This window comes from Microcaecilia unicolor, chromosome 6 (genome assembly GCF_901765095.1).
Source record: "Microcaecilia unicolor chromosome 6, aMicUni1.1, whole genome shotgun sequence".
Classification (NCBI taxonomy): domain Eukaryota; kingdom Metazoa; phylum Chordata; class Amphibia; order Gymnophiona; family Siphonopidae; genus Microcaecilia; species Microcaecilia unicolor.
Window position 1 is genome coordinate 25912881 of NC_044036.1, and position 26342 is coordinate 25939222.

Genomic DNA, 26342 nt, shown 5'->3' on the forward strand with positions numbered 1-26342 from the left:
CCCGCGAGAGGTGGTGGAGATGAAAATGGTAACAAAATTCAAAAATGCATGGGATAAACAAAGGAATCCTGTTCAGAAGGAACGGATCCTCAGAAGCTTAGCGGAGATTTGGTGACAGAGCCAGTGGTGGGAGGTGGGGCTAGTGCTGGGCAAGACTTCTACGGTCTGTGCCCTGAAAATGGCAGATAGAAATCAAGGTCAGGTATCACAAAAAAGTCGCCATATGAGTTTATCTTGTTAAGCAGACTGGATGAACCGTGCAGGTCTTTCTCTGCCGTCATCTACTATGTAAGAGAATGAGTTTGTGGAAACAAGGTCTTACCAAAGTCTGAAATCAACAGCCACAAAAAATCTAGTGGTACCTCAGGCACAACAGACACAAGTTCAGGTAAAATACCTTCCGATTCCATTTTGGCAACTCCTTGGTCCTCGATATGGAACTCGCTACAAGGTTGTTTTCCCTGGGGGAGGACTTTCATACTGCCTCTCCTACTGATGTGATTGAGCCTCACTCAAAGCAGCGCCCCAAATACTTTGTTAGGAGCGCTGCCGACCCAACAAGCAGAGAGCTTGTTCCTTGCGGGTGCGGGGCTCTTCGGTCAGTACTTATATGCTTCAAGCCCTGGAAACGCCACCAAATCCTCTCTCACAGCCTCTCAACCTCTCCACCAGCCCAAACACAGGGTTCAAGCCGCTGGGAGACTCGAGCCACAGCTTTACCCCTTCGTTCAGGCATCATTTAGAAGCAAAGCAGAGAGAAGCCTGAGCACCTCAGGTATGTGTGGCCAGCAGATCCCCTTTAAACTAATGATTAAAAAAAATGTCCCTCCTGAAGTGTGAATCCCTAACAGTCATCAGATAACCACAGCAAAGTTCTCTTAACAAATTTTTTTTTCTCTTTATGTACCATTTCTCCCAAGAGAAAAATAACAACCAGTTAAAGGGGGGGGGGGGGGTACTCAGACTCTTCCGAGTCCTTCCTGCTCCAACATAGTAATAATAATGTTTCTATTCTTCTCTCTCTCTTTTTTTATGTACTTTTATTATTAATATTTTAATTATACAGCCTAAAAATCTCATCAGAATTAACCCCTTCTCAGGTGAGACACAATTCTCCAACTGGCTCAGAAGCTATTCCAACAGTTCAGAAGCTGCACAGTTAAGCCATAACCATCTGCTGGAGACAGAGAAATACTGAAGAGTTAAGGCTGTACAGTGCCCTAATAAAACAGAACTGACAGCTCTTGTTCTCTATTTCCATCTGCTGGTCAACAGACACAACCCACAGGTTCTGCCCTGGTCTGGTATATATGTTAAGGAATTACATTTTTAATATGACAGACTTGATCGATCGACCTACCAACCAGAAACACAACCGCATCAGCTCGTAAATACCTAAATCTCAACTTTCCAAGCTGCAAAGGACTAAAATACAAGTCTACTTACGCATCCAGTTTTTCCTACATCAGCACACAATTGTGGAACGCTCTACCAAAAGCCGTGAAAACCACGTACGATCACCTCCAATTCAGGAAAAAAACTAAAAACTCACCTGTTTTAAAAGGCATACCATCCCGACCCAACATAAATGAATGAACCTAGCGACACCACAACACTACAGTTCGTAATGATCACCTCCATCTGTTCTTGATTTCCTTCATGTGGTCCCACCACATGAACCTTTTCCTACCACAACTTGACCTTGTAATTGTAATTATTTACTGCGGAGTCTACCAACATCTCTCTGGCACCATGTAAGCCAAATTGAGCATGCAAAAAGGTGGGGAAATGTGGGGTACAAATGTAACAAATAAATAAATATTTCTAGAACTGTCCTTTTATGTTGAAAGTGTAAAGAATGTTGTGCAGATCAGTGAAACAAACTCCTATTTTAATGTATTCCTTTTTTTTTCCCTTTTTAATCAGAACATAAAAAATGCACTTCTGTGTAACAACTTTTACAATGTACTATGAAACTCTACTCACAGATAAAGAAGGGCAAATAAGCAAGTACACTCAAGACTCAAAACAGCCTTTTGTATTCCTTTCTCTGATCCCTCCATCCCCCCCCCCCCAAACAATAACAGCATAGATAGTACTCACCCCAAAAAAACTTGCCCATAGGATGGCCAGGCTTGGCAAGGCTTCCAAAGAGCATTTCTTTCCGGTTTGCATCAGAGGGTATTGCCAGCTGGTACTCTGAAAGAGATTTTTAAGTTACAATTTGATAAATTAAAAAGTTTGATTACAAACAGAAAAATGTACACACCCCTTGTATATAAATCATAACAATATATATTAGTGTACGACTTATGCTAGCAAAAGGCAGATACAGTGATATTTTAAAAAACTGGTAAAATATATCTAAAATGGCTATTAGTGATTGTTGCCTGATCTTCCTATATTTACATTTAGAAAATGAGGGGTTAACATGAGACCATTCTAATGGAGAAAAATCAGACCAGATTCTATCCACTGCTATCGAGGTTGAATTGTGGACCTTTACAAACTTAAAAAAAAAAAGCCCTTTTGCTATGACAGAGAAAGGAAATTTGGACTTGACAGCCTAAAGGACATTTGAAGAAACTCATTGATAATTAATTTCAAAAACGTTGGAAGGAATCTGCAACAGTGCAAATTCAAATTAAAAAGGAAATACGCCATAACACTGCAGCTGTTTGTGACTCTGGGCAAGTCACTTAACCCTCCATCGCCCAAGGTACAAACTAAGTATCAAACATATAAATGGGAGTGACCGACTCACCTGCAAATGCGCAGTATAGACTTCCCTCTCTGTCCCGCCTCGCGTCAAGACGTGATGACGTCAGAGGGCATAACAGAGAGGGAAACGGAGTCGGACTGTGGGACGCTGACACTGGAGCCTGGAAACGAACATCGCACACTCCACCCTCCCCCCCACCCCGCCGCCGCTCCCGCCCCGTATCGGGCCCCCTGCACTGACCTGACAGCGCCTCTCACCTCCATGTGGAAGCGCTGCAGGCAGCAGCAGAGCGATCTGCTTCTGCCTGCAGCGCTTCCACACGGAGGTAAGAGGCGCTGTCAGGTCAGTGCAGGGGGCCCGGCACGGAGGGGGGAGGGAGCGGCGGCGAGGAGGGTAGCTGGAAATCTTGCCCGTTTTAACGGACTTAACGGCTAGTAATATATAAACCACCTTGATTGTAATCACAGAAAGCCGGTATATCAAATCCCATTCCCTTACCACAGGGGAATAGGTTTTTAAAATCTCAGCACTGAATTGAGAGAGATATAAAATACTCCAAAGATATAGACTGAAAAACTGGAAAAAAAAATCTGTCTAAGACAGCTAATAATCACCTCTACCTTGTTTAATGCAACTGTGAGGTTTTGCACATCAAATAATTAGTTATTAAGAGAAGAAGAACAATCCTGCAAGAGGGGATTCAACACCGTCCTTACCACTGTCCACAGCTTCCACTTCTCGGTCAATTGCATCCCTGATCATTAAAGGAGAAATGAAAAACTGCGCCCATCTGAAACAAAAGAGATACAAGTCATTTTTCAAAACAGCCTTTAACTGAAGGGTCAGAAAGTAAATAAATTAGATGGAATTTATTTACACAGAAAGCAGTTTATATGCAGAATAATGTCATAAAGTTAACATAGGAGCCAGATGAACAAATAGGTTTAAAAACAGAGCTTGATGTGTAATCTGAAGACAAGACATTGTTGCAGAATCTGCTAGCTCTGGAGGCAGAAACATCTCTATCAAGTTCCTCAGGATATCAAAAGACACTGCAAATCTTCATTGGAAAATTCAAGTTACAATCCAATTAATGCAGATTCAAGTAGCTCAATGGCTAATGCTGTTCACTGTCATGTAGAAGACCTGGATTGAATTCTCTGCTAGACAGGACGAGGGTTGCAGTTTATTTAGGTTAACTACATAAGAATAGTCAGACCAGTATCCTGCTTCCAACAGTGGCCAATTCAGGTCACAAGTACCTGCCAGAATCCCAAATACAGTGGTGGAAATAAGTATTTGATCCCTTGCTGATTTTGTAAGTTTGCCCACTGACAAAGACATGAGCAGCCCATAATTGAAGGGTAGGTTATTGGTAACAGTGAGAGATAGCACATCACAAATTAAATCCGGAAAATCACATTGTGGAAAGTATATGAATTTATTTGCATTCTGCAGAGGGAAATAAGTATTTGATCCCCCACCAACCAGTAAGAGATCTGGCCCCTACAGACCAGGTAGATGCTCCAAATCAACTCATTACCTGCATGACAGACAGCTGTCGGCAATGGTCACCTGTATGAAAGACACCTGTCCACAGACTCAGTGAATCAGTCAGACTCTAACCTCTACAAATGGCCAAGAGCAAGGAGCTGTCTAAGGATGTCAGGGACAAGATCATACACCTGCACAAGGCTGGAATGGGCTACAAAACCATCAGTAAGACGCTGGGCGAGAAGGAGACAACTGTTGGTGCCATAGTAAGAAAATGGAAGAAGTACAAAATGACTGTCAATCGACAAAGATCTGGGGCTCCACGCAAAATCTCACCTCGTGGGGTATCCTTGATCATGAGGAAGGTTAGAAATCAGCCTACAACTACAAGGGGGGAACTTGTCAATGATCTCAAGGCAGCTGGGACCACTGTCACCACGAAAACCATTGGTAACACATTACGACATAACGGATTGCAATCCTGCAGTGCCCGCAAGGTCCCCCTGCTCCGGAAGGCACATGTGACGGCCCGTCTGAAGTTTGCCAGTGAACACCTGGATGATGCCGAGAGTGATTGGGAGAAGGTGCTGTGGTCAGATGAGACAAAATTGAGCTCTTTGGCATGAACTCAACTCGCCGTGTTTGGAGGAAGAGAAATGCTGCCTATGACCCAAAGAACACCGTCCCCACTGTCAAGCATGGAGGTGGAAATGTTATGTTTTGGGGGTGTTTCTCTGCTAAGGGCACAGGACTACTTCACCGCATCAATGGGAGAATGGATGGGGCCATGTACCGTACAATTCTGAGTGACAACCTCCTTCCCTCCGCCAGGGCCTTAAAAATGGGTCGTGGCTGGGTCTTCCAGCACGACAATGACCCAAAACATACAGCCAAGGCAACAAAGGAGTGGCTCAGGAAGAAGCACATTAGGGTCATGGAGTGGCCTAGCCAGTCACCAGACCTTAATCCCATTGAAAACTTATGGAGGGAGCTGAAGCTGCGAGTTGCCAAGCGACAGCCCAGAACTCTTAATGATTTAGAGATGATCTGCAAAGAGGAGTGGACCAAAATTCCTCCTGACATGTGTGCAAACCTCATCATCAACTACAGAAGACGTCTGACCGCTGTGCTTGCCAACAAGGGTTTTGCCACCAAGTATTAGGTCTTGTTTGCCAGAGGGATTAAATACTTATTTCCCTCTGCAGAATGCAAATAAATTCATATACTTTCCACAATGTGATTTTCCGGATTTAATTTGTGATGTGCTATCTCTCACTGTTACCAATAACCTACCCTTCAATTATGGGCTGCTCATGTCTTTGTCAGTGGGCAAACTTACAAAATCAGCAAGGGATCAAATACTTATTTCCACCACTGTAGTAGCAAGATTCATGCTACTGATCCCAGGGCAAGCAGTGGCTTCCCCAATGTCTCTCTCAATACCAGACTATGAACCTTTCCTCTAGGAACTTACTCAAATGTTTTTTAAACCCAGATATACCAACTGCTGATTATCAAATCCTCTGGTAACGAGTTCCAAAGCTTAACTATTCGTTGAGCGAAAAAAAAAATATGTCCTCCTGTTTGTTTCAAAAGTAATTCAATGAAACATCCTTGAGTGTCCCCTAATCTTTGTACTTTTTGAAATAGCAAAAAAATATATATATATTTGATTCATTTTACCCATTCTACACCACTCAATAACTCGTAGACCTCAATCATATCCTCCCAAGCTGAAGAATCCTAACCTCTTAAGCCTTTCCTCATACGAGAGTAGCTCCTCTAATTGCCTTCAATACCACCCTTCGCAGGATATGAGTGGTTTGTAATCAAAATATAAGTAGATTAAATAAAACAGAATTTAGACAACAATTTCAAGCCGAATCAACACTATAAAGAACAAGAGGAAGAAAAATATAGAACAAGAATTAAAAAGAACAGCAACAGTTTCCTTTGTCACCCATTCCAATGCCAGCAACACAGGCAGTATAATACCCTAGCAACATCCGAAAGTCTGATAAATGGGTTTCTACCAGGTACTTGTGACCTGGCTTGGCCACTGTTTGGAAACAGAATATTGGGCTAGATGGATCATTGGTCTGACCCAGTATGGCTACTCTTATGTTCTAGAAGAAATAGGTCTTAAGGCCTGTTTTACATTTAGGTAGAGAGGATACAAGACAGACCCCTGTTGTGGCAAGGAGATGAACAAGGGCACAAGACAGTAGAAGGCAAACTGGCATGTACGCTGCAGCTGAGCTCAAGCAGATGCCAGTACAACCAGTAAAGTATCTTCCTGAGAATAAAGTTAACAGATAATGGCGACACCTGAGGAGGCATATTTTCAAAGCACTTAGGCTTCCAAAGTTCCATAGAAACCTATGGAACTTTGGAAGGCTAAGTGCTTTGAAAATGAGCCCCCTAGTGACCAGATTCAGGGTCCAAATTAGCAGAGTTCTGGAGGTAGTCATGGCTTTGATCCCTGACACCTGCAATGGTTGGTCTGAGTTGAAAGTGAGATATTTAAAAAAAAAAAGGTGAATAGGCCTCAATATTTGTGCATGAAGACTTACGGCACCATAGCCTAGTAGAGGCCTGTTGTGATTAAGGTTGAAGTTCAAATCCACAATTCCAGGAATAACATGTATAGAATGTTTGTACGTTTGGGAAGCTTGCCAGGTGCCCTTGGCCTGGATTGGCCGCCGTCGTGGACAGGATGCTGGACTCGATGGACCCTTGGTCTTTTCCCAGTGTGGCACTACTTATGTACTAAATGAGTAAACAACCAGGCCAACCCAATACTTAAACTACATTAAATTCAATACCTATCAAGTGCCTCTTTGAAATATTTCCTTTGGACATCAAATTGAAATATTGTCCGTTCACAATCTGTTGAAGCATTATCACTACCACCATGTTTCTTCAGGAAGGCATCAAATCCATTTTCATCCGGGTACTTCTCACTCCCCATGAAAACCACTAAAAGAGGACAAAACAAGAAGCGAATGACACAAACACAAACTAATCAAAACAAGAGTAGAAAAAAAAAAAAAAAAAAAAAGACATACAGTGGTGGAAATAAGTATTTGATCCCTTGCTGATTTTGTAAGTTTGCCCACTGACAAAGACATGAGCAGCCCATAATTGAAGGGTAGGTTATTGGTAACAGTGAGAGATAGCACATCACAAATTAAATCCGGAAAATCACATTGTGGAAAGTATATGAATTTATTTGCATTCTGCAGAGGGAAATAAGTATTTAATCCCTCTGGCAAACAAGACCTAATACTTGGTGGCAAAACCCTTGTTGGCAAGCACAGCGGTCAGACGTCTTCTGTAGTTGATGATGAGGTTTGCACACATGTCAGGAGGAATTTTGGTCCACTCCTCTTTGCAGATCATCTCTAAATCATTAAGAGTTCTGGGCTGTCGCTTGGCAACTCGCAGCTTCAGCTCCCTCCATAAGTTTTCAATGGGATTAAGGTCTGGTGACTGGCTAGGCCACTCCATGACCCTAATGTGCTTCTTCCTGAGCCACTCCTTTGTTGCCTTGGCTGTATGTTTTGGGTCATTGTCGTGCTGGAAGACCCAGCCACGACCCATTTTTAAGGCCCTGGCGGAGGGAAGGAGGTTGTCACTCAGAATTGTACGGTACATGGCCCCATCCATTCTCCCATTGATGCGGTGAAGTAGTCCTGTGCCCTTAGCAGAGAAACACCCCCAAAACATAACATTTCCACCTCCATGCTTGACAGTGGGGACGGTGTTCTTTGGGTCATAGGCAGCATTTCTCTTCCTCCAAACACGGCGAGTTGAGTTCATGCCAAAGAGCTCAATTTTTGTCTCATCTGACCACAGCACCTTCTCCCAATCACTCTCGGCATCATCCAGGTGTTCACTGGCAAACTTCAGACGGGCCGTCACATGTGCCTTCCGGAGCAGGGGGACCTTGCGGGCACTGCAGGATTGCAATCCGTTATGTCGTAATGTGTTACCAATGGTTTTCGTGGTGACAGTGGTCCCAGCTGCCTTGAGATCATTGACAAGTTCCCCCCTTGTAGTTGTAGGCTGATTTCTAACCTTCCTCATGATCAAGGATACCCCACGAGGTGAGATTTTGCGTGGAGCCCCAGATCTTTGTCGATTGACAATCATTTTGTACTTCTTCCATTTTCTTACTATGGCACCAACAGTTGTCTCCTTCTCGCCCAGCGTCTTACTGATGGTTTTGTAGCCCATTCCAGCCTTGTGCAGGTGTATGATCTTGTCCCTGACATCCTTAGACAGCTCCTTGCTCTTGGCCATTTTGTAGAGGTTAGAGTCTGACTGATTCACTGAGTCTGTGGACAGGTGTCTTTCATACAGGTGACCATTGCCGACAGCTGTCTGTCATGCAGGTAACGAGTTGATTTGGAGCATCTACCTGGTCTGTAGGGGCCAGATCTCTTACTGGTTGGTGGGGGATCAAATACTTATTTCCCTCTGCAGAATGCAAATAAATTCATATACTTTCCACAATGTGATTTTCCGGATTTAATTTGTGATGTGCTATCTCTCACTGTTACCAATAACCTACCCTTCAATTATGGGCTGCTCATGTCTTTGTCAGTGGGCAAACTTACAAAATCAGCAAGGGATCAAATACTTATTTCCACCACTGTAACTATTTTTTTCAAATTCTCCCAACATACTTGAGGTTAAATTACTGTACACTGTCAAACAGGAGACCTGGACTAGATTCAAAGTTTTTGATCTCAGGTTGGACAGGCTGTAAAGAGTTCTATAGGAGTTTCACACTACTACATAGATGAAAAGAAAGAGAATCCCCAGTATAGCTCCCATGCTCAGAATTTTTATTTATTTTTGTTACATTTGTACCCCGCGCTTTCCCACTCATGGCAGGCTCAATGCGGCAATAACTTCCGAAGCATTTTAGATACAAGGGAAATCATTCTTATTTTTTCCACATAACCATCAGAATAACATTATTCTGTGAGTTATATAATAAACATAGCACTTAAGATTTTAACTACTTAGATATTCTAGCAGGGCCTTCGACTGACTCCTACTGATATTAGGATTTAAAATTTTTTTGTGATTATAGATATACATCCTGGATCTAAAGTACTGGTAAATGTAAGCTATATTTACCAGTACTTTTAGAGCCAGGACAAAGATATATATGTACGAAATTTATCAATTTACCATACATTATAATGTTGTAAGTTTTTATTTTGAAGCTGGAATCAGTCAGTACATTTTTACCATCTCTGACTCCACTCAAAATTGCTTCCAACTCCACAGTTCTGTATTCTAGTCCACTTGAAAAGGAAAAAGACTTTCCAAATTACAAAATAATTCAGGGTTCAGAATTAATAACCACTAAAAACAGCAGTGCCTCGTCTAACAAAATGAAACCAAATCTTACCCTTTTCCCCCTACTCACACTATACCATCTTTGCATGAAAAATCGTGAGACTTCCCTATGATAGAACTCTCTTAACTATGGGAATAACTTTACAAAGCATGTTGTACATTATTGAACTGCACGGGTGTATATATACACATACAAGTAGCTATCAAATGGTACTCCAAAAGAAAGTTTTGCCTGCCAGAGTATTGGTGCACAACTGGGGATTGCTCTAGGTGCCCGTTTTATAAAGGCACATAAAGACTTCTTTTTTTTTTTTTATGTAGGCATAGATGCCTCACTTATATAACCAAAACCTTTTAATATCTGTTAAAATCCTAATGGTTCTCTCTCTCTTCATTTTGAAGAAAGCAAACAATTAAAAAAAATCATCTAAGGATTCAATTAAAACAAGATTCATGAAGCTTTATAGTCATCCAAATATTATACCAGCAGTAAAACATTTAAGCACAGAACTTAAGTCCGAAAGCACCAGACTGCACAACATCAAGACACGAGTTAGGTCACTCAAAATTATTACCTACTTAATGGCTCCATAATAAGCAGGGCAGCCGAGGCGGGCCACCGCTGCCCCCGCCCCCTTACCTTCTTCCTGCATCTGCTCATCCCTTGGTCTGTCTCTCTCCTGCGTGCTGGGACCCGGGTTATTGTGTTAACGCAAATCACCTGGGTACCGACACACAGGAAAAGGAGAGAGATGGGCTTGGGGGAATCTTGCCCTCAGCAGCCCAGATAATAAGTGCCTAATACTCACTGTGCTCTAAGAAGTGTGCCAGTCCAGGGAGGTCATCGGGATCACTGAAACTTCCAACTCCAACACAGAGGGCAGCTGCAGACTGCATTAAACACAAAGCATGCATGATAAGCCATAACAGTATCTTCTTCCACAGTTACAGAAAAATAAGGGGCAGAGAAATTACTCCTCTATATTTTAGCATAGCCCCATTTTATGCAGTGAGACCTGGTTACTAATAACTAGGATTAACAGTAAAATAACATGTATTGATAGCCAACACTGATAACACCCCTACACCCCCCCCCCCAAAAAAAAAAAAATGTTATAAAATAAAACACAGAGATGAAGGCTCAGAGCTTATGTGAAGTTATTAGTGAGGATAGATTCTATGTGGTAACAGTAGCGAACCACTGTCAGATGAAATCTCATATCTCAAAGCAGGGCTCCAAGGAAATCTTCTACACTGTCACAGACTTCTTCCTTTAGACTAGCTCTCTGGGACAGAAACTGTGCATTAACTCGCTTTCCATCAAGGCCAGTGTTAAAATGTGTCAAAGCCCACTAGTAGCTTGTATCATGTTCACTTTCAGGTAGGCTTGGGGGGGGCAATACCTTGTTTGCATCTTCCTAAGACCAGCCCTCAATGATGAGGCTGGAAATTGGTATATATGCTTTTACCTAAACATTGAAATCAGGTTGATTCACTGTGGGCTTTTAAATAGCACCTTACACATCTAACATACAGCCCTTTTGCACAACTTAATCCATATTACACTTTCCAAATAATACAATATTCCTCCTGTCAGTTTGTCTGATACTCCTTAGTACAGACTACAGTCTAATGCTTTAAATAGCAAACTTCTACAAAAACGTACTGCTGCTTGCACAGCTTAATCCAAATACATTAATACTCAACAAATACAGATTCCCTAATAACAACTTCAATTACTGCTCCTGGCTTGTCTGTCTCTTGTCTATCACAGACATTAGTCGTCTTCATTAATCTATTCATGAAATGTTCCCTGGGCCTCTTGTCAGTAACATCCCCAGCCCACTTACTGCCCTATGGTACAATCTTAAATTCAGTGTATTTCTAATAGCACTACAGCTACTTTTCCCAGCTGGTCTGTCTGTTCCCCAGCGCAGATTAGCTGCCTAGATATTATGCCTCACTATGGCTTCTGCTCAGAAGCTTGCACAGTGGACCTGCCTCTTATCAGCAACCAAATAAATCTGACCATATCCAATATCACACCAGTCTTTACAGAAAGCGTCTGTCCCTTCAAGGAAATTCCAACTCAGTTTTTCTCCTGGCCTGTGTTACAGAGCTTTGGAAGATCCCAAAAAGCACACAGGTCTGCAAGATCCAGAACAGCAGGGGGAAAAAAAAAAAAAAAAGCAGACCCACGTGGTAAAATAAAAGAAAAATTTATTCAACAAAAAAACATAAAATCAGCATACAACTTTCCTCTAACCGCCCTCAGGGGCTTAACACGAAACTTGCAGGAACAGTCCAATATTTGCCCTGTCTGGTTAGTACAGTGTAGAACAAAGAAAAAGGCTCACAAGCAATGAGCTGTCTTTTCCAAGCAGCTGCAGCCCGACATACAGGCTGCTCACAAATGATTGAGTAATTTGCATTTGTGAGCAGGACTATTCCTGCTGGTTTCATGTTAAGTCCCTGAGGACAAATAGAGGAAAGTTGTATGCATCTGCATTGAACAAATTTTGTTTTATTTTACCACGTGGGTTACAGAGCTTTGGTCCTTTCCTTCCTCACCTGTCTTCTCTGCAAATACTTTAAGCTCTTCTGCTATTCAGCAGCAGACTCCCTAATTGGTCCCAGTGCATAATTACCTTCCCTTGTGCTCTGAGCCCATGCACCTTTCTTAGTACAACTCCCAAATTACCTGCCTGGGAGCTCAATTCCTGACAAGTCAGGACTCTCTGAAACTACAACTCCCAGAATTCCCATGCGCTTATGTAGTTCCGCTATGCTCTCCAGAGCACACTCTAGTGCCAAACTACTGTATGAACTGTCCCATGTATCACATACATATACAGACTAAGGTCCCTTTTGCTAAACCGCGCTAGCAATTCCTGGCACGGCAATGCCGACAAAGCCTGTTCACTTTGAAAGGGCTTCATTGGCATTGCTAGTGTGGTTTGGTAAAAGAGGCCCTGAGTATATGTTTCTCTCACTGCAATATATACTACTACTACTTAACATTTCTAGAGCGCTACTAGGGTTACGCAGCGCTGTACAATTTAACAAAGAGAGATAGTCCCTGCTCAAAGAGCTTACAATCTAACAGACAAGTGAACGGTCGGTCCGATAGGGGCAGTCAAATTGGGGCAGTCTGGATTCACTGAACGGTAAGGGTTAGGTGCCGAACGCAGCATTGAAGAGGTGGGCTTTAAGCAAAGACTTGAAGACAGGCAGGAAGGGGGCTTGGCGTAAGGGCTCAGGAAGGTTGTTCCAAGCATAGGGTGAGGCGAGGCAGAATGAGCGGAGCCTGGAGTTATTCTACTACTACTACTTAACATTTCTAGAGCGCTACTAGGGTTACGCAGCGCTGTACAATTTAACAAAGAGAGACAGTCCCTGCTCAAAGAGCTTACAATCTAACAGACAAGTGAACGGTCGGTCCGATAGGGGCAGTCAAATTGGGGCAGTCTGGATTCACTGAACGGTAAGGGTTAGGTGCCGAACGCAGCATTGAAGAGGTGGGCTTTAAGCAAAGACTTGAAGACGGGCAGAACCTGCCTTCGTTTTTCTAGCACGCAATAGCATTTGATTATGCAAAGTGGGTTTAGAGTGAGAAGAATATCGCTGCTCGTACCTGTTTCTCTATGCGAACTCTCTTCTTTCTTGAATAAGAGCTATCCTCCAAATCACTGTCCTCTGAATCATCATCATCCCCACCTTCCTCACTGTCGTCATCCTCATCATCTTCAGTGTCAGAATCATCAGAGTCTTCATCATCGTATTCTTCATCCTCTTCCTCAGATTCCTCCTCATCTGAAGCACCACCAGAATGTTTACCATCTATGCTGTTTATGTCTGAAATGAGGAGTGCTCTTAATCCATTTTCAAGCTTGATGTATCTGCATAAAAACAAAAAGCAATCTTTCATTAGCATGGCTGGCAGAAAACAAAATCAAATGACAAAGCAAGAAGCGGATAGCTAATGCTAGCTCTAAGTATCAACTCTTGTTGTCGTTCCTCAAAATACGAAGAACTCAAAAGAAAACGAAGGCTAAATGGCAATAAAGGGACATAATGTATAGCAGCACTTTTAAGTTATATTAAATACAATTTTATTTGCAAAAATAATGTATTTTAAAATATCTTTGGTTAAGAATAGCTTATTTAAATAAACACTTCCAAAAGCCCTGCTCCCATGCTGGAGAAAAACACAAAAAGCATCTTTTTAAGGATAACTAGATAAATGAAGAGGACCAAGAACACCACAATCTAAAAATACCAAAATCAGTAAAGCAAAAGATTCGAAGTGTACAAACTTTTGCAAGAATAAGGAAGTTAATAATTTGGGGTCTCATTTACTAATCTGTGCTAAGGTTTTCTGGTTACTATACAGTGCCAAAATTAATGTGCAAGAACTGCAAAAATCTGTGTGTTAACTCCCGAGGGTGTTCCCAGCAATTTTACCAATGGCATGTTACACAAACTGTATGACAGATAATGTTATGATGCAGTTAATTACACCTCTTAAGACTGTGTTAATGCTCTGCCTTACCTGTAGCATTAATGGGCAGTAATGACCTCCACATTAACTATAAGGTGCAGCCACCCGCCTATTCCACACCTCTTTCCCCCTTAGTTGTTTAACACAGAGCAACAAACAAAGCCGGATAACATTATACAAACAAAAATGCAAACATAAAACAGTAAATAACATCAAATCCAACAACCCAACCCAAAAATACCTAACCCACCAAATAAGACAGCAACCAAAAGACCAAGAACACCTTTAAAAGGGATAGGCCAACTCAAAAAGTAAATTCCTTCAGCAATTTCAAAAATTCCTATAGAAGACTAAGCCCAAGCAGAAGCTTTTTCCACAGCATGAAAACTCTCCAGTCTGATATTGAGAAGCATTCATCCAGGTAGCAGATAAAATGCCACTGACCTGGGCCAGTCAGTGATTCTGAGCAGAACTATCAACAGGAGATTATCCAGACAGTGAATAAACTATCTGGATAACTTAGAACAGCTATCCAAATAATGGAGTGGAGGAGTGGCCTAGTGGTTAGGGTGGTGGACTTTGGTCCTGGGGAACTGAGGACCTGAGTTCGATTCCCACTTCAGGCACAGGCAGCTCCTTGTGACTCTGGGCAAGTCACTTAACTCTCCATTGCCCCATGTAAGCCGCATTGAGCCTGCCATGAGTGGGAAAAAAGCGGGGTACAAATGTAACAGAAAAAAAAAACTGCCGTACCTGGATATTCCGTTCCTATATCAGGATATTGGTCGCCTCCTTTATTTCCTCAGTTGCATTGTTATAATGTGATTATAATATTTTGAAAATTGATAATACTTTTTTTAAAAATTATAAATTAATCGTCAACAAATATTTGAGTATAAACACTGCAACACCAACAGCAATGTTTAAATATTGACCCATCTATTTCTAACTGAAACCAGTCTATCATCTAGCTGAAGAAACCATTAAAGGAAGGTCCTCCTGAGAAAGAGCGCACACAAAAATGAGTATCATTGCAAGCAATCCATCATATATATCAGCCCAACAGCATAGAAGATCAAAACACAGCAACTGAAAACCTTTGACCAACTAGCTGCTAGAAACCGATATAAACTCTTTAAATAAAGGAGAATATGGTTCGTTCTATTACAGCACACTAGGACTCTCCTTCACGGTTAGGTTAAATAAGAATGATGCCATTCATTCATTTATTTATTTGGATTTATTCACTGCCTTTTTGAAGGAATTCACTCAAGGCGGTGTACACAGCAAGAATAGATCAAACATGAGCAACAGGCAACAGCAGTAAAAATATTCAAATAATAATACAAAGTATGACATGGTATGCTACTTACAATGTCAACACAATACATAATAGAACATTTTAATTGATAGTGAAGGGTATAAGCAAAGATGGAACGTATAGGGCCCTGTTTACTAAGGAGCGTTAGTGTTTTTAAAGCGTCTACATTTAGCGCGCGCGCTCTGTAGGCACCTATAAGGATATTGTAGGCACGTACACTGTTAACCTGCGTTAAAAATGCTAACGCGCCCCCCATAGATAGGTAAGAGAGTAAGAAGAGTTAGAAAATAAAGTGACTGATTTAAAGGAAGTTGCACATGAGGTCAGAAACATTAAACAATCACATTCCATTATTATATTCTAACAGATGGGAATGCAAACAAAGGAAAAAAAATCATATGACAATGTATCATAGAACGCTTGTCTTCTATTATTTTTCTATTTTTTCCCACCTTGAACAGTCACTTGAAGAGATGGGATATAAAAAATTTGGATTTGAACTTACAACAAAATCCCCAAAATGTTTCAAATAACTATGGGCCCCTTTTACAAAGGCATGCTAGTGTTTTTAGCATGCGCTAAATGTTAGAGACGCCCATATATTCCTATGGGCATCTGTAGCATTTAGCGCATGCTAAAAACGCTAGTGTGCTTTTGTAAAAGACCCCCCTATATGATCTGTGACAAGGGAATATGTGCAGAGAGACAAATAAATTTCTGAACAAAGTAAACTTCACCATGAACCATAATCACTCAAAAAGATAACTGTCATCAGCCCTATTTGAAATAAATGTTAATCCCCTACCCATCTCCTATCAGCGACAACTGTTCAACAACCCCCCCCCCCCCCGGCATGTTAAAGAGAAACTGTGGGGCCAATGCTTAAAAGTTGCTGTTAAAAGCGGCATGCATTTAGATCTGTGGTTGAAGTTACTGATTTTAGGAAATTGCATGTGAATGAGCTGTACACAATTTCAGCAAACAGTTCTGAAGGAAAGTGCCTAGCGAATGTATAGAACACCCAGTAAGCGTTGATGCTATACGCATGCCCAAGAAAAAACAAATGCTACAACTTCATGTACCATGGACGATGCTCCACAACGTGCATCAGTCTTTATTTTTAGTTCCATGATAATTTTTTTACTGCTTCTTTTTGTAGGGTTAATATACCACGACAACTTATTAGGGTGTTATTGTTTATATGTGCATGTATGAAAACTGTGTGTAGCTTTCTTTCCCAGCTCTGGGTGCCAAGGATGCACCTCCACAACGTGCTTCAGCTTTTCTTTTTTTGTTCCATGACAACTTTTTCACAGTACTGTTACATGCGGGACACACATGTGTAAGTACTATTAAAATATGACAGCTGATTGTTCTGCCAAGAAGTCGCCATCATGCTATGACAGCTCTTGACCTCCCTGAAAATTTTGTACATTAAAGGTAGCTGCTCAGAAACGGCTGTGAATCGCTCGTTATGCTCATTTTAATACATTTGCATGGGAATATCGTTGGCTGCTACTGCGAACAACAAGATACTACTAATCATTTCTATAGTGCTACTGGACGTACGCTGCGCTGTACACATTATATGCAGGTACTTTTCAACGCAGAATTCCTTTCAGTATTACTTGCTGAATAATGTGAACGCTAAACTGGCTAGAACCAGTCTAAATCAGACATTACTAGAACGTTAAGTGCCTTAGGGGCCTGGACTACTACTACTACTAATCATTTCTATAGCGCTACTAGACATATGCAGCACTGTACACTTGAACATGAAGAGACAGTCCCTGCTCGACAGAGCTTACAATCTAATTAGGACAGACAAACAGGACAAACTGAACACCCTCCCCCCCAATTTGAGTCAGACTCCCAAAGTCTGCTAGTTTGGCTGACAGGGGTCCCCAAGCCAAGCCAGCAGAAGCTTTCCTGCTGCGATATTCGCTGCCACATTGCGTGCCCTGCTTCCCCTACCCTCATGCTCTATTTTAATGAAATTGAGCATGCACCAGTTTAATGCATGCTCAATTTCACAAAAACCAAGCATGAGTGCCAGGATGGGAAAGCAGGGCAGGTGGGTAGGCAGTGCCAAGTATTGACACAGGAAGGATTCTGCTGGTGGGGCTTGGGGACTCCCGCCAGCCCAGGTATGTGGAGTTGTGGCAGGGGAGGTGAGAGGCAGGACAAAATGTGCCCTCCCCTATGGGCTTGGCCTTCCCCCCCCCCCCAATCAAGGTCTGGCTGCGCCGCTGGTTTAGGGTTAAGGCTTGGGCTCCCACCCCCCAATCAAGGTCTGGCTGCGCCTCTGGTGCAGGGCTTGGGCTAGGGATCCCACCCCCACTCTCCCAATCAAGGTCTGACTGCGCCTCTGGTTTAGGGTTAGGGCTTGGGCTCCCACCCCCCAATCAAGGTCTGGCTGCGCCTCTGGTGTAAGGCTTGGGCTAGGGATCCCACCCACCCCCAATCAAGGTCTGGCTGCACCTCTGGTGTAGGGTTAGGGCTTGGGCTCCCACCCCCCAATCAAGGTCTGGCTGCGCCTCTGGTGTAGGGCTAGGGCTAGGGCTCCCACCCCCACCCCCCCCCCACTCAAGGTCTGGCTGCGGGCTCCCACCCCCCAATCAAGGCCTGGCTGCATCTCTGGTGTATTGAAGTAGCTCAGTCACTTTCCTATCCTTCGATAGCTGGGTACCTGGTTTAAGAGTCACTTTACATCTACACCGACCAGCTTCTTCATCTTTTCAGACCCCTATTATGAGCACATCACCCCGGCACCAAATGATGCTACGACCCTACTGATCTCCCATTTGTACTCCACATCCAGCAAACCCTGAGAGAACCGCCACGGGAGGGACCCCCTTTGTCATATGTGTAGGTGAAGTAGCCAAACTCTTATCAAAGGAGCGGGGCTGTCACTTCAGTACGGCAGCCCTTTTACCTGTACTGCTTGGGGTCGCTGGGAGACTTGACAATATCCGCATCGCCGGCCTCGGGCCCGATGTCCCCAGCTCCCCTCTCCACTGCTTCGGCGCAGACCGCTTCCTCCTGTGTAGCAGCAGCTGCCCGCGTGACCACAGAGCAGCTGCTGCTCACGCTCTGAGCCTTGTTCCTTTCGGGCATGGCGGCGCCGGCACGCGCACACGAATGGCAGAGGAAGAAGATAGTCCTCCTGCGGTTCCAGGCTTGGTTACACAGGAACCAGGCAGCGGCGCTCCTGAACATTCACCGAGGGGCAGAGAGAGAGACACATCCCCGCCGCCCTGCGGCTCCCAATCGACGGCAGCTGACACGAAACCTCCTCAGCCCACAGGAAACAGCGAAGCTAGCGAGCAACTCCTCCTCCTCCTCCCTCCCAGCCAGCCAGCCAACCGGAGGAGGGCGTCCGCTCATGTGACTCGACGTGAACCAATCAAAAGGCTCTCCTGCAGGCGGCTTGGGGCCTGTCCTCTTCTAGGCGGAAGAGCTGCGGTCGCGATGACTCTGGCGCGAGCTTTGTGACGCTGCAGGGTGACGTCGTCGCGAGGGACGGGTTGAACTTGAACCCCTCCTGTCCAGGCCAAGTAAGTTTTGAAAAAGCCGGCTGCGCAATGCGCATGGCTGAGCCGTAGCTCCGGGAAGTGCACTGAAAACTTTGTGCTCTTTTGGTTCATTGAAAGTAGAAGGTTCATGTGGTACAGCCTAATCTTAAAACATATGTAATCATCAATAGAAATAAAACATGAAAAAGAAAATAAGATGATACCTCGTACGGTTTGCAACACAAATCCCACACCATTTTCGTAGCTTTTCTTTGCACCGCTTCCATCTTTTTACATCTTTAGCCAGATACGGCCTCCAAAACTGAACACACTACTCCAAGTGGGGCCTCACCAACGACTTGTAGAGGGGCATCAGCACCTCCTTTCTTCTGCTGGTTATACCCTTCTCTATGCAGCCTAGCATTCTTCTAGCCTTGTCACATTGTTTCTTCACCTTCACATCCTCCGACACCAACACCCCAAGGTCTCTCTCCTGAGTCGAGCTTGCTAATCTCTCCCCTCCTATTCGGTATCTCTCTTTTGGGTTTCTACACCCCAAATGCATCACTCTGCACTTCTCCCTCCAGGGTATCCACTCTATTGGCTATCTTCGTGTCATCCGCAAAAAGGCAAACCTTTCCTTCCAACCCTTCAGCAATATCTCTCACAAATATATTAAACAAAATGGGCCCAGCACCGACCCCTGAGGAACCCCACTGCTCACCATCTTTTCCTTTGAGCGGATTCCATTTACCACCACCCTCTGCCACCTGTTGGTCAACCAGTTTTCTATCCAGTTCACCACTTTCGGTCCTAAGTTCAGCCCTTTCAGCTTATTCACGAGTCTTCTGTGGGGGGACCGTATCAAAGGCTTTGCTGAAATCCAAGTAGATTACATCTAGCGCATAGCCTTCATCCATTTCTTTTGTCATCCAGTCAAAGATGTCATTGAGATTCGTTTGGCAGGATTTTCCGTTGGTAAAGCCATGTTGCCTCAGGTCCTGTAACCCGTTGTCTTCTAGAAAGTTAACTATCCTTTCTTTCAGCAGCGACTCCATTACTTTTCCTACCACTGACGTGAGACTTACCGGTCTGTAGTTTCCCACTTCTTCCCTGTCTCCACTTTTGTGAAGAGGGACCACATCTGCTTGTCTCCAATCTCACGGAACCTCTCCAGTCTCTAAGATATTGACTTTGATTAGCTTTCAAAGGCAATACCTTCTTCAGCTCCAAAGCTAATCAAAAAATGTGTTTTAAGGTAGTCCAATAAAAAAGGTATCTTCTTTTTCTCTTTTTTTTTTTCTTTCTATGTATTACTTTTTTTTTTCCAAAGGAGCCTGTTTCGCTGTAACCATTGAGAGCAGGAATTCTAGCAGTGCGTTTTGCTGATTCTGACACAATATCTATTTTTAGTATTCAGAAAGAGCAACTTCTAGTACTAGGCACTACCGATTCTGATCGTTGTGACTTTAAGTTGGAGGAACGGGTTAACTTCTCATTTCTGCTTCAGAGTGTAAAGTCTAGTAACTCTTCTGATTTGCAGTTTAACCAACCTTAATGTCCCTTGTATTATAAGGATGGTTTTGGTATCCCTTCCGTTCCTGATGGAAAAGTGAAGATTCAAAAATTTCAAGAATTAGAAATTTCTAGTATCTGAAAATGAAAACGATTTTGGAAAGATATTTGGTTGTCTCAGTGGTACCTGAATGAAAGGAAGAGATACAAAGCTCTCAAAAAGATGCTCTCTGAGCCAAAAAACTGGAGGTGTCCACCACAGAAGAGGCTGAGAAACTGGAGATGGTGAAGAGGAGTTTGCACTGAATCCAAGGTACAGAAGGGAGATTCACTGATGATTCTGCTATTTAGAGAACCTAAGGATCACACAAGAACCACAAAAGGGACAATATAAATTCCAAAGATTGCATACAAAAAGTATTGTGAAGTTAAACTCTCTGTGTATTGGACTGGCTGTAACTAAACCTGAATTTTATTACTTGCCCTGCACCACTGTATTGACCTCTGGTTGTTTTAATAGATATATATTGGAAAACCACTTCTGTTTCCAGCTACGATTCATTACTTTACCTAAAATTATTTTGGCTCTATGCATGCACCCTAGAGATTACCTGTTTCATCAGAGGACTCAAAGTCTAAAGAGAATCCACAAACAGTGGAGAACTCAATAGATCCCACGAGGCGTGAAACGAAAAATAAAAAGGTGGGAAAATAAGCCAGGCTATCCAAAGAATTGGTTCCATTCTTTGGATAGCCTGGCTTATTTTCCCACCTTTTCATCAGAGGACTCACACATGAGGATTCAGTGTGGACTTGAGAGACATAAAACTACCACAATACTACTGCTACTACTTTTCATTTCTGTAGTGCTTCTAGACATATGCATGTACAATGTACAAACACCTGGCTGACATGATACCTGTTGGGAGGAGTGGCCTAGTGGTTAGAGTGGTGGACTTTGGTCCTAGGGAACTGGGTTCGATTCCCACTTCAGGCACAGGCAGCTCCTTGTGACTCTGGGCAAGTCACTTAACCCTCCATTGCCCCATGTAAGCCGCATTGAGCCTGCCATGAGTGGGAAAGCGCAGGGTACAAATGTAACAAAAATAAAATAGATACTATTGGAGATTCTACATGGAATGTTGCTACTATTGGAGATTCTACATGGAATGTTGCTATTCCACTAGCAACATTCCATGTAGAAGGCTGCGCAGGCTTCTGTTTCTGTGAGTCTGATGTCCGTGCAGGACGTCAGACTCACAGAGGCAGAAGCCTGCGCGGCCACATTGGTGATCTGCAAGGGCCGACTTCTACATGGAATGTTGCTAGTGGAATAGCAACATTCCATGTAGAATCTCAAATAGTAGCAACAGTGGAGGAGTGGCCTAGTGGTTAGGGTGGTGGACTTTGGTCCTGGGGAACTGAGGAACTGAGTTTGATTCCCACTTCAGGCACAGGCAGCTCCTTGTGACTCTGGGCAAGTCACTTAACCCTCCATTGCCCCAGGTGCAAATAAGTACCTGTATATAATATGTAAGCTGTATTGAACCTGCTATGAGTGGGAAAGCATGGGGTACAAATGTAAGAAAAAAAATTAGGGCAAAATTCTGCATAAATGTTTTTGGATATTTCTAGCTAAGCATATCTCTGTAAATATGCACCAACGACAACTTTCGTTTTGCCTTGTGTTAGCAGCTTTGCTTTCAACAATTTATACTATGCACATTTTTCAGACTACTTTGAGCCAAATTTAAGAAAAATGCTGAAAAGTGAGAGCCTCAGAAATGAAATATTCAATTTTCAGCAGTTTACTTAGAATGAATTTCAGACTGCTAATTGATGTTCATAGAAAATGAGACTGCAAACTTTGCATTAATATTGCACAGTAATGTATAATTGTGAAAGCTGCTTACATTCTAGTGACTCTAATTCTGTAACTAGAGGGGATCTTGTTCTGAAATTTTGCAGACTGTAGTGTGTGACCTCCAAGAACATATGCCCAAAGTTGGTCGAGTGGGGATGATTTTGAGAATTCGTCCACTTGACATGGACTGACCCAGTTGAAGAAAAGTAAGATTTTAAGGTTCACCCTTTGTATTTGTTTTTGTTACATTTGTACCCCGCGCTTTCCCACTTATGGCAGGCTCAATGCGGCTTACATGGGGCAATGGAGGATTAAGTGACTTGCCCAGAGTCACAAGGAGCTGCCTGTGCCTGAGGTGGGAATCGAACTCAGTTCCTCAGTTCCCCAGGACCAAAGTCCACCACCCTAACCACTAGACTACTCCTCCACTAGCTGCCATTTCAGTAAATAGATATTCAAGTATGTTCTGTAATCATCCTATATAATAAAACACACCTCCAACCATAGGCGTAGTTTGACTGTTTCATTTGGGGGGGCAAAGGATGGGGGCGGAGCATATTAGCATATTCATTTGCATATATACATATGCAAATGAATATGCTAATAGGGAGGAAGGAAGGGAAAAAGAGCTGGCTTTTTTTGAGAATAACCATAATGAATATGTATGAGATATCAAGCCGGCTCTTTCTCCCTTCCTTCTTTCCTCCTTACCCAGCACCTCCTCTTCCTCTCCTGTAGTATTTCCCCACCCCCTTTCCCATACCATGCCAGTGTTGACCTTAGAAATGCATAAGCTCTATATGTAGATCCTTCAAGAGGTAGTGTGTCATGATTTAGGCTCTACACCCTTTCTGATGTTTTGGTGCCACCTCAGTAAGGCCAACACACAATCTCTCCACTGCAAAACACTATACACAAACTTGTGCAAAAACACACTCATATTCTTACTAAACCATAACAGCACTAATTCCAAGGACAGACTGAGCATGCAGCAATACCAGAAAAATTGAAACTTACATGCAAAATATCACAGATGCACATTTCCAAAAGCTGACATTCCAATTAATAAATTCTGAATAAAATACTTTTTTCTACCTTTGTTGTCTCATCATTTAGTTTTTCTATTCGCTTTGGTCCCAAGTGTCTTCTGTTTTATGCAGTGCCTTCTTTATGCAGTAGCCCTGTCCCTACCCTTCCTGGAGTTTCAGTATCTGCCCTCAATGTGTCCCTCACCCCAATCTTCATCCTGTTATTCCTGGTTTTTTTTTTTTTTTGCTAATTCTCCCCTCTTCCAGCACCCTCTCTTTCTATTTCTTTCCTTCTATACAGCACCCTCTCTCCCTATTTTCACTCCTCTGACCAGTATATTCTCTTTCTCTCACCCTCTTCTGTCCAGCATATCCTCCTTCCCTTACTTCAATCCAGCATCCCTCCATGTCAGCTTCTCCATTATATCATTATTTCTCCTATGTCCAGCATATCCCCTCTTTGTCCCCATCCCCGTACAATGTCTAGCACCCCCCCATCATTTTCTTACGCCCCATTTCCAGCATCTCCCCTGTCCTCTTACCCACCCTATGTCCTGCATCTTCCAATATCCCTTTTTCCCTCCCAGCATTGTCCCTGTATGCCCTTATCCCCTCTCTGTCCAGCATTGTCCCTTTGTGTCCCTGTCTCTATGCTCCCTCAATGACCAGAATCTCGCTTCTCTGTCTCCCTGACACCCTCTTTTCTCTTCCCTTCCTCCTACCATCCATTCTCCCTTCTTCCCTCCTACCAGCTAATCCACATCTAACAATCCCTTCCCCCCCAATCCATCACCTCTTCCTCTCTGTTCATCATCCCCCCCCCAAAAAAAAAATATCCAGCACAGCAGACCTGCACCTCTCTCCCTCCATCCTGTAGATCCTCCTCCTGCCACCATTCACCCCTACCCACATGGTTCCATCACCTCGCTCCTCCCAAAGGTGCAGCTGAACAATACCTCCATTTTTCTCCTTTTCTCACCTCCCCCCCAATCCCGGTTCCAGCGTCTCTCCCTTTTCCTTCCTCCTCACTCACTTGCATTGATCTCTGCCGGTAGCGGCACTGCAGCCAGCCAGCAATAACAGCAGTCTGCTTCGGACTTCCCTGCTACATGTCCCGCCTCCTCTGGTACAACTTCCTGTTCCGCATAGGCGGGACGTGTGGCAGGGAAGGCTGAGGCTCCGAGGCAGACTGTTGTAATCGCTGCAGTGCCGCTACCAACAGCCCCTGGTACTGAAGTTGAAGCGGCGAACGGGTGGCCAGCAGTAGTAAAGGCAGCAAGCAGCAGACAGGCTCGACTCCGCTTCCCTGCCCTCTCTGCTTCCCGCCCGAAAGGAAATGACATCAGAGGAAGGCGGGATGCAGAGAGGGCAGAGAAGCGGAGTCGAGCCTGTCTGCTGCTTGCTGCCTTTACTACTGCTGGCCGCCCGTTCGCCGCTGCGGGTCGTCGTCGTTTGGGGGGGCAATGCCCCCCCTCGCCCCCCCAGTCTACGCCCATGCCTCCAACACATTCTGAAGCTGACTGCATGGCTGAGGCATTCCTGCTCTCTGTATCCATCTCCTGAATTGACATCACGTACTTCCGGGTTCGTCACAAGCAGAAGTGACCAACCACACGAGGTTTCTCGGCTTCAGAATGTTTAAGGTGCATTCTATTAAATAGGATTGGTCAGTTCCTTGAAGCACAGCCAGAGCTCAGCGTCCTGCACAGTTAACGCTCAGACACCAGAGAGAGAGGGGGGGGGGGCTGACACCAGAGAGGGGGGGGGAGGTATGTCTGTCACACACACACTCTCTCTCGCAGTCAATGTATTTCTCTCTCTCACTCTCACACACTGTCTCTCACACACTCTATGTCTCACACTGTATCACATTCACTCTCTATGTGTCACACAGTCACACACTCTCTTGGTCTCATACACTGTCTCACAGAGAGTCTGTGTCTCACACACACTCTCTCTCTTGCACACACTGTATCTGTGTGAAACACACTCTCTCTCTCTCTCTCACACTGTGTCTCACATACAGACTTGCACACACTCTCATTCTCACACACACATTCTCTCTCTCACGGACACACTCGCACCCAGACTCTCTCTCTCTCTCTCACACACACACACACTCGCACATTCACTCTCTCTCTCACACACACACTCTCTCAAACATACACACTCCGAGGAAAACCTTGCTAGCGCCCGTTTCATTTGTGTCAGAAACGGGCCCTTTTTACTAGTATTGTATAACACTCATAGGGCAATGTAACTGCAAATTATTGCATGCTAAGAAAAAGTGTTGCTCACGTCAACCCTGTCTTTAAGAGGGAATTATGGCAAAATAACATAATGCAGCCTAGTAAATAGGACCTTTAGACTGTAAACTCATAGGGGAAGGAAGTAGTTACTGTATCTGAAAGTTTAATTGCTTTCCTTTTCTAATCTAAACTGAACAATCTAAAATTATTCAGGGGGCATTTTACAAAGGCGCATGCTAAACACTAGAGACGCCCATAGGAATATATGGGTGTGTCTAGCATTAGTGCATGCTTATTTTTCACGAGCGCGAAAACCGCTAGCACAGCTTTTGTGAAAGGACCCCTGAGTTTTGTACAGACACTGCTGCTATGGCAGAATTGTTGCCTTGTTTTTTGTGCTGCGTAGGGCAGTAGATGGCGCTGTTGCCTTCCACTGGTGTTTCACAGGTTTTCCCTGGACAGATAAAGATGAATGGAAGCTTTCGCCCTTCTTTTTTGTTTATCCTGGCCTGCTCGCATTACATTTAAAAATGGCCAGTTTAATTCTTAGAGCTTAATTCACATCTTTCATGAGGCCAGAGCACCACAAAGCCATTGCTTATCCTTGGAAATAAGCTATGGGAATTTTGATCTTTTAGTGGTCTGCCACTTGTGACCTGGAATGGCCATTGTCGGAGACCAGATGCTGTGTTGTTGGACTTTTTTTTTTATATTAGAATATTAATCTGTGTTTCTTCATATACATACAAGCAAAAAA

At 43.6% G+C, this 26342-nt stretch overlaps 1 protein-coding gene across 1 annotated transcript in view; it reads right to left on the reverse strand.

The window, feature by feature from the left end:
- The window catches only part of NRDC (nardilysin convertase), a 137145-nt gene extending 118402 nt beyond the window's left edge, over positions 1 to 18743 (reverse strand). The window contains exons 1-6 of the mRNA XM_030205933.1: positions 18350 to 18743; positions 13227 to 13491; positions 10402 to 10483; positions 7042 to 7195; positions 3439 to 3512; positions 2104 to 2199 (exon numbers count right to left, since the gene is read on the reverse strand). Of these exons, the coding sequence (XP_030061793.1) occupies positions 2104 to 2199; positions 3439 to 3512; positions 7042 to 7195; positions 10402 to 10483; positions 13227 to 13491; positions 18350 to 18633 (955 nt within the window). The 5' untranslated portion in view covers positions 18634 to 18743. The remainder of the gene's footprint in view (positions 1 to 2103; positions 2200 to 3438; positions 3513 to 7041; positions 7196 to 10401; positions 10484 to 13226; positions 13492 to 18349) is intronic.
- Positions 18744 to 26342: the final 7599 nt, after the last annotated feature.